The 9,814-nt window shown below is 39.0% G+C and overlaps 1 protein-coding gene across 1 annotated transcript; it reads left to right on the top strand.

Annotated features, from left to right (window-relative positions):
• The first annotated feature begins 8,175 nt into the window (after positions 1-8,175).
• Positions 8,176-9,117, top strand: LOC136391186 (olfactory receptor 1J4-like). The gene has a single exon (XM_066362706.1). The coding sequence runs from the start codon at positions 8,176-8,178 to the stop codon at positions 9,115-9,117; it is 942 nt and encodes a 313-aa protein (XP_066218803.1).
• Positions 9,118-9,814: the final 697 nt, after the last annotated feature.

Here is a 9,814-nt window from a genome sequence, read left to right as displayed (position 1 = left end):
AGAACAAGGGATAGAGACTTTGTTCAAACATATCATAGCTGAAAACTTCCCTCAATTATGGCAGGAAAATATCTCACAAGTTCAAGAAGCACAGAGAACTCCATTAAAGAGAAAAACCAATGAAATCTACACCAAGACACATCATAATTAAAATACCAAGGTAAGAGATAAAAGAAAATATTAAAAGCTGCAAGAGAAAAAAAGACTATCACCTACAAAGGAGCCCCCATAAGGATGATATCCAAATTCTCAACAGAAACACTTGAGGCCAGAAGGGAATGGCAATAAATATTCAAAGTAATGTAGAACAAGAGTCTACAACCAAGACTACTTTATCCAGCAAGTCTATCATTTAAAATTGAAGGAAAAATAAAAAACTTTCCAGACAAAAAAAAAAAAAAACTCAAGGAATTCACTACAACCAAACCAATGCTGCAAGAAATACTAAGGGGCCTGTTGTAAACAGATCAAAGGAGAAAAATAATATAGCAAAAGAGGAAAACAGTTTTAAAGAATAAAATGCCAATAAACAACTACATATCAATAATAACCTTAAATGTAAATGGATTAAATGATCCAATCAAAACACATAAGATAGCTGCGTGGAAAGAAAACAGGACCCATACATATGCTGTCTACAAGAGACACACCTTAAAAAAAAAAGATGAACATGGAATGACGATAAAAGGATGGAAAAAATATTTTACACTAATGGAAATGAAAAAAAAAGCTGGGGTAGCAATACTTATATCAGACAAAATCGACTTTAAAACAAAGACTATACTAAGAGATAAAGAAGGTCACTACATAATTATAAAGGGAGCAATCCAACAGGAAGATATAACCATTATAAATATCTACACACCTTATATAGGAGCACCTAAATATATAAAGCAGACTTTGACAAATTTAAAGGGTAAGATCAACAGCAATACTGTAATAGTAGGGGATTTCATACCCCACTAACATCACTAGAGATCCTAAAAAAAAAAAATTAACAAAGAAACAGCAGACTTAAAGGACATACTAGATCAACTCGATTTAATAGATATCTTCAGAACCTTTCCCCCAAAGCAGCAGAATATACATTCTTTTCAAGTGCTCATGCTAAATTCTCTAGGATAGACCACATGTTAGGATTCAAAAGGGGTCTCAACAAATTTAAAAAGATTGAAATCATATCGAGCAAATTCTCTGATCACAATGGCATGAAACTAGAAATCAACCACAACAGAAATACTGAAAAATATTCAAACACTAGAAACTAAATAGCATGTTATTAAATAATGAATGGGTTAACAATGAGATCAAAGAAGAAATAAAAAAAATCCTAGAAATGAATGATAACAAGCATACATCAACTCAAAATTTATGAAACACAGCAAAAGCAGTCCTGAGAGGGAAGTTCATAGCATTACAGGCATAACTTAAGAAACTAGAAAAAGCTCAAATAAACAACTTGACCCTGCATCTAAAAGAACAGCAAGTAAAGCCCAGAGCTAGTAGAAGAAAGGAAATAATAAAGATTAGAGCAGAAATAAATGACATAGAGGCTAAAGAAACAATACCGAGGATCAATGAAACCAGGAGCTGGTTCTTTGAAAAGGTAAACAAGATCGATGAACCTTTAACCAGACTCACCAAGAAAAAAAGAGAGACAACTCAAATAAATAAAATTACAAATTAGAGTGGAGAAATAACACCTGGCATAACAGAAATACAAAATATTGTAAAAAAAAAATTCTATGAAGAACTGTAAGCCAAAAAATTGGACAACCTAGATGAAATGGACAAATTCCTTGAAACATATAATCTTCCCAAATTTAATCTGGAAGAATCAGAAAACCTAAACAGACCAATTACAACAAATGAGATTGAAAGAGTTATTAAAAAACTCCCAAAGTAGAAAAGTCCTGGGCCTGATGGCTTCACAAGTGAATTCTACCAAATATTCAAAGAACTAACACCTATCTTTCTCAAGCTATTTCAAAAAATTCAAGAGGAAGGAAGACTTCAAGCTCCTTTTATGAAGCAGGTATAATTCTGATTCTAAAACCAGGAAAAGACAACACAAAGAAAGAAAAGTATAGGCCAATATCCCTGATGAATTCCGATGCTAAAATCCTCAACAAAATATTAGCAAACCAGATCTAGCAATATATAAAAAAAATCATACACCATGATCAAGTGGGATTTACTCTTGGGAGGCAAGGCTGGTGCAGTATTCGCAAATCAATTAATGTGATTCGTCACATAAACAAAAGGAAGGAGAAAAACCACATGATAATTTCAATAGATGCAGAAAAAGCATTTGATAAAGTCCAGCACCCATTCATGATCAAAACTCTCAGCAAAGTGAGAATACAGGGAACATACCTCAACATGATAAAGGCCATCTATGACAAACCCACAGCCAACATCGTACTCAATGGGAAAAAATTAAAAGCAATCCCCTTAAGATCAGGAACAAGGCAGTGGTGCCCCCTTTCACCACTCTTATTCAACATAGTTCTGGAAGTCCTAGCCACAGCAATCAGACAATAAAAAAAAAAAAAAGGCATCCAAATTGGAAAAGAGAAGTAAAACTATCATTTGCAGATGATATGATATTGTAGATAGAAAACCCTACAATCTCAGTTAAAAAACTACTAGACCTGATAAATGAATTCAGCAATGTGACAGGATATAAAATTAATACTCAGAAATTAGAGGCATTTTTATACACTAACAATGAACTGTCAGAAAGAGAAATTAGGAAGCAATCCCCTTCACCATTGCAGCCAAAAAAATGAAGTACCTAGAAATAAATTTAACCAAGGAGATTAAAGACTTGTAATTGGAAAATTATAAAACAATTATAAAAGAAATTAGGGAAGATACAAACAGGTGGAAGCATATAACGTGCTCATGGTTAGAAAGAATAAAAATCATTAAAATGTCTATATTACCCAAAGCAATTCAGAAATTCAATGCAATACTGATTAAAATACCAATGACATACTTTAAAGATATAGAACACATATTCCAAAAATTTATATGAACTAAAAGAGAGCACGAATAGCCTCAGCAATCTTGAAAAGGAAGAATAAAGGGGGAGATATCACACTTCCGGATATCAAGTTATACTACAAGGCCATTGTATTCAAAAGAGCCTGGTACTGGCATAAGAACAGGCATATAGATCAATGAAACAGAACTGAGAACCGAGAAATAAACCCACAATTTTATGGAAAACTGATATTTGACAAAGGAGGTAAGAGCAAACAATGGAGTAAAGACAGCGTCCTCACCAAATGATGTTGGGAAAATTGGACAGCTACCTGCAAAAAAATGAAATTAGTCTACCAATTTACACCATTCACAAAAATAAACTCAAAATGGATAAAAGACTTAATGTAAGCCATAAATCAGGGGTCCCCAAACTTTTTACACAGGGGGTCAGTTCACTGTCCCTCAGACCATTGGAGGGCTGGACTATAAAAAAAACGATGAACAAATCCCTATGCACACTATACATATCTTATTTTAAAGTAAAAAAACAAAACGAGAACAAATACGATATTTAAAATAAAGAATAAGTAAATTTAAATCAACAAACTGACCAGTATGTCAATGGGAACCATGCTCCTCTCACTGACCACCAATGAAAGAGATGCCCCTTCCAGAAGTGCGGCCGGGGCTGGATAAATGGCCTCAGGGGGCCACATACACCCCACAGGCCATAGTTTGGGGACCCCTGCCTTAAAACCATAAGCATCTTAGAAGAAAACATAGGCAGTAAGCCCTCTGACATCTCTCGCAGCAATATATTTGCCAATTTATCTCCATGGGCAAGCGAAATAAAAGACAGAATAAACAAATGGGACTATATCAAACTAATAAGCTTTGCACAGCTAAAGACAATAAGAACAGAATAAAAAAATAAACTACACATTGGGAGAATATATTTGACAATGCCTCTGATAAGGAGTTAATAACCAAAATTTATAAAGAACTTGTAAAACTCAATACCAGGAAGACAAACAATCCAATCCAAAAATGGGCAAAAGAAATGAATAGACACTTCTCCAAAGAGGACACACAGATGGCCAATAGGCATATGAAAAAATGCTCAACATCACTAATCATTAGAGAAATGCAAATTAAAACCACAATGAGATATCACCACACACCAGTCAGAATGGCGCTCATCAACAAAACAACACAGAGTAAGTGCTGGCGAGGATGTGGAGAAAAGGGAACCCTCCTGCACTGCTGGTGGGAATGAAGACTGGTGCAGCCACTGTGGAAAACAGTATGGAGTATCCTCAAGAAATTAGAAATCGAACTGCCTTTTGACCCAGCTATCCCACTTTTAGGAATATATCCCAAGAACACCATAGCACTGTTTGAAATAAAGAAATTCACCCCCATGTTTATGGCAGCATTGTTCACAATAGCAAAGATCTGGAAACAACCCAAGTGTCCATCAGAGGATGACTGGATTAAAAAGCCTTGGTACATATTATATATACTAAGGAATACTACTCAGCCATAAGAAATGATGACATCGGATCATTTACAACAACATGGATGGACCTTGAGAACATTATACTGAGAGAAATAAGTAAATCAGAAAAAACTAAGAACTATATGATTCCATACATAGGTGGGACATAAAAATGAGACTCAGAGACATGGACAAGAGTGGGGGGGTTACAGGGTGGCAGAGGAAGAGAGGGAGAAGTTTGGGGGAGGGGAAGGGCACAAAGAAAACCAGTTAGAAGGTGAGGGAGGACAATTGGACTTTGGATCATGGGAATGCAGCATAATCAAACATCAAAATAACCTAGAGATGTTTTCTCTGAACATATATACTCTGATTTATCAATGTCACCCCATTAAAATTAATAAAAAAATTTTAAAAAACCCTAGAGATGTTTCTCTGAATATATGTACTCTGATTTATCAATGTCACCCCATTAAAATTAATAATAAAAATAAAAGTTCAAGTTGCTCCCTGGTCAGTTGGTTCAAAAAAAAAGAAAGGCATACAGTGTACAACTCAATAAAAAATTATATGCATGATGCAAAAAAAAAAAAAAAAGAGAGAATCACCATGGCTGTTAAATGTAGTGGGTGAAATTATAATAAGAAAATAGTTATGTTTATTTAGTTTAAACACATCTACTCAAATGATACCTCTAAATTACAAGGTTCCTATAGTAACTTTTTTAAAGGGTATTTTTAACTTATTGGGATAACATGGTTTCTCAAACCATATGTTTCTCAACTGCGCAACGCAATACCACCTCATCCACACGCAGCTTTGTGCACCCCTGGCCCCATGCAGGTCTCTCTCTGCCCCAACCCCCCACTCGGCACTTCTCTCCCCAAACCCTCACCCCTTTCCCTTGGGTGTGGCCATCCTGCTGTCTATACCCACGTGTTATGTGTATATGTTTTCTCCACTAATTCCTTACCATTCTTTCATTCCGTCCCTTCACTCCTTTCCTCTCACAAGAGAATATCTGGTCCATGTGTCCATGCCTTTGTTTCTACTTTGTCCATCAGTGTATTGGGTTCCTTAGATTTCAGATGTGAGTGGGATCATATGGTATTTAAAAAATGGTAACTACACTAGAGAACCAGGCAGACATGAACTTAGCCAGCTGATTGAGGATGAAAACACTAGTAATTTTAAAAATTAATATCATAGCTTATAATATGCACTGAGGTATATCTGCTAAAATTATAATCCTAAAATATATAAACACATGCATACATAAACACAGAAGACATACATAATAAAATATTAATTTAATCACTAGATAATCAGGGAGATCTGTCCAGGAATTCTTTATATCATTTTCACAACTTTTCTGTATCTTTAAAACCACTGCCAAATAAAAAGTTGAAAACTCCTGTTCCTGCTGGAACAATGCCCAAAAAGAAAGGAGTCCAAGGTATCAGGGGAATCAGGGACACTGTCCCCCAGGACTCCAGTCCCTCTGGCTCTGGGACACACAGCTCCCCAAAAAGCAATCAGAAAGTAGCTCGAAGCTTGGGGACTGTGTTTCAGTCTCTCATTAGTAATAAGTCTTGTCTTGGACTCATTTCCCTGGAGCTGGCTGAGCAGAATGAAGGTCTCTAGAAGGGCCAGGTCCTCAGATGTTTCTTCTCTCTGTTTGGACCTAAGGCCTCCTGAAGAAACCTGAAGAGTCGGGCAGCAGTCTGGAGCAGAAGGGTCTGACTCAGCAGTGACGGGCACAGGTCAGAGGGGCTGGGACTCTGCCCTTGGCGATGGGTCTGCCTGTGTGCTAGCGGGTCATGTGGGACTCTGTGTCCATGACTGTGTGTGTGTGTCTGTGCATGTATTGTGTCTGTTTGAGTATATGCTTGTCTGATAGGTATGTGTGTGTGTGTGTGTGTGTGTGATCTGCAACCATGACTTCACATATTTCCTGAGGTGTCCTCCTTTGACTCCAATGACTGAGAAAACCAAACCCTAAGCAACTCCCTGTTGCTTGAAATAGATCAGCTGTCACTTCATGTATCTGAGTGTGACTGAGTTGATTTGAGCTTTGAAACTTTTTCTTTACTTTTATTAAACATCCTAAAAAAAATACTTCAGGCATCATTCAGGCAGAAGTTTCAGCAAAATCTCTAACAAATATCACTGACACTCTGGGAAAGTTTCCTCAGTCCCTGGCCTGTTTCCACATCCATGGAAAGGAGAGAAGGACCCTCACCTCGTGAATCCCAGAGGCGCTCGGGCAGTGTTTGCTGTGCCAACAGAGGTCAGGGTATCTGAAAAGGTTTTGTCAGTTGAAAGTACCTAACTATGAAGGAATTAAATTATTGAGTAGGGGGATGAAGAAAACTTTAACAACTTTGTACCCTCAAAGCTCTAAAATAATATGTTGTTCTTGGCTCCCCTAACCAACTAAAGTGAGGATCCTGTGTGTAATGGTTAAGAGCGAGGGTTCTGATCACACACATGTTAGACTGAACCCCGTGAAGTAGCCAATACTTGGTAATTTTTAATTTATAGGAAATGATAGCACATATATATCAGTTGTATTCACTACACATCAAATACAGATACAGATATACACACGTGTGTGTGCCATGCTGTCCCCTATTGCACTGTTGTGTGCCTGTAGTATTTGTATCATTTAAGTGTCTATATCTTAAAAGTTAAAATAGGTTAATAAACACAAATCCTTAGTACAGATGTGAACAGGTCTTAAAACCCGGGACTTAAGGCTGATGTGTGGATCCAATTAGGAAACTTGGATAAAGTCCTCAGCCCAGTGCTGAATGTTCACCAAAATGTTCAGCATACTAAGAACGGTAGTTTGTGGACTACTCTGGCTTTGGAGCCATTCTGGCATCAAGGGCTTTCAATGGCCACCCTTTTCTAGAGTGTCCGTGAGTTTACAGCTGCAGGTCAATGGAACCTGGAAGATCCACAGGAGCAGTGTGACACCGCTCCAACAACACCAGAGCAGCACTGAGTCTCACGTTACTTTAAGGCACAAACAACTGATACTAGTTTTCTGGGGTTATCCTCTATTTCTGCCACATTGGCTTAGTGTGGTGTGGCTCTAGCGTGGTGGAAAAATTATCACTCCATGCCCATCACGATCTAACCTCACAGAAGACGGGACCTTGCTTTTCTTGTCAGTCCTGCTATCAGTCTGTTAGAGATCCAGACAAAGTCTCTATGTTTAATCAATAATGATGAATGAAACATAGAAGGCACTCTTGCTTCTGTGTAATGAGGTCTTGTTGGCTGCTTTGGGGTGCAAAGTGTTCCTGAAACCAGACTGTGGTAGAGTGAAGATGAGAAATTAATAGAACGATAGCTAAAAATTCATAGTTTTCCTGGAGAATTAGAGTCTGAGATGTGATGGTCCTGGGTGTCCTTTCCAGGTTGCTGAAAGTTCGAAACCTCTGGATTCTGTGTAATCAGGTCTCACAGCTGTTTTCAAGGTGTCATGTTTTTCTGGAGTCACACTGGGATAGAGCGAGGACACACATTCCTACAGGTGTCATTAATTATTCTGTGTGTGTGTTTAAAAAGAATGGTATTCCTGGAAAATGACAGCATGAGACATGATGGTCCTGGGTATCCTTTCCAAGTTGCTGAGAGTCCCAAACCTCCTTCCTCCCCAGCAGACGGGGAGCAGCATGGGGCCCGAAAACCAGAGCAGCGTGTCCGAGTTCCTCCTCCTGGGGCTCCCCATGCGGCCAGAGCAGCAGCGCGGGTTCTTCACCCTGTTCCTGGGCATGTACCTGACCACGGTGCTGGGCAACCTGCTCATCATCCTGCTCATCAGGCTGGACTCCCGCCTGCACACGCCCATGTACTTCTTCCTCAGCCATTTGGCCCTCACTGACATGTCTCTTTCATCTGTCACCGTCCCAAAGATGCTCACGAACATGCAGACTCAGAACCCCTTCATCTCCTACCCAGAGTGTATTTCACAGGTGTGGTTTTATATACTTTTCTGTTGTGTTGACAATTTTCTTCTGGCAGTGATGGCATATGACAGGTACGTGGCCATCTGTCACCCTCTACATTACACCACCATCTTGAGGGAGGGGCTCTGTGTGCTGCTGGTGGCTGGCTCCTGGATTTTGTCCTGTGGCAGTGCCCTGTTGCACACCCTCCTCTTGGTCCGACTGTCCTTCTGTGCCAACAACACCATCAGCCACTTCTTCTGTGAACTCACTGTGCTCCTGAAGCTGAGCTGCTCTGACATCTCCCTCAATGAGCTGGTCATCTTCACTGAGGGGGGATTGTATTCAATTCTACCTCTATTTATTATTTTAGGTTCATATGTTCGTATAGGGACCATCATCTTAAGGGTCCCCTCCACTAAGAGACTCTACAAAGCCTTTTCCACCTGTGGCTCCCATCTCTTTGTGGTGTCTTTGTACTATGGGACAGTTGCAAGTGTTTACTTTTTCTCCTCTTCATGGAATTCTAAAGACATCACTGCTTCGGTCATGTACACGGTAGTTACCCCCATGCTGAACCCCTTCATCTACAGCCTGAGGAACAGAGACATCAAACAGGCCTTGAAAATGTGTGTCAGAAGGGTTAGTGTGCTGTCAGGAGCACAATGAGCTCTATCTTCTAAAATACTGTATGGTGGACACTTCTATATAACTTTAATAAAATATGCATTCTATTATCATATGATATATAAGTGTTGTTAATATTTCGACCTGTTCAAGTTTGCCACATAGATTGTTAATAATTATTTACTCCTAATTACTGTTTTTCCTTGGTCATCTTTTCTATGCAAAATATTGCACAATTATAAATGTGAATTTTTCATTTTTCCTTTGAGATTCCTTTCATTTTTCTGTTTTTATTTATGTCATACTGATTTAGCATCTTGATCTGCTCCTTATAAACCTGGCTTTTTTTTTAAAGTGACTTCTTTAAGCAGGTTTTCCCTGGCTTTAAGCGGATTCGGGGCAATGTTCCCAACTCACATTCACTGGCATTGTGTTGATGGAGTGCAGTCAGCCATGGTAAGAATAATTACAATATAAAAATGTGTAGGTGCACCTTGGCCAGTTGGCTCAGTGGTAGAGTTTCGGCCCGGCATGTGCAAGTCCTGGGTTTGATTTCCAGCCAGCACACACAAGAGAAGCGCCCATCTGCCTCTCTACCCTTCTGCCTCTCCTTCCTCTCTGTCTCTCTTACCCTCCAACAGCCAAGGTCCCATTGTAGCAAAAGTTGGCCCAGGCACTGAGGATGGCTTCATGGCCTCCGCCTCATGTGCTAGAATAACTCTTGTTGCAACAGAGCAAC

The sequence above is a fragment of the Saccopteryx leptura genome, chromosome 2 (genome assembly GCF_036850995.1).
Source record: "Saccopteryx leptura isolate mSacLep1 chromosome 2, mSacLep1_pri_phased_curated, whole genome shotgun sequence".
In the NCBI taxonomy this organism is placed as follows: Eukaryota; Metazoa; Chordata; class Mammalia; order Chiroptera; family Emballonuridae; genus Saccopteryx; species Saccopteryx leptura.
The sequence above is the reverse complement of the archived record's forward strand: the minus strand, read 5'-3'. Positions and strand labels throughout refer to the sequence as shown.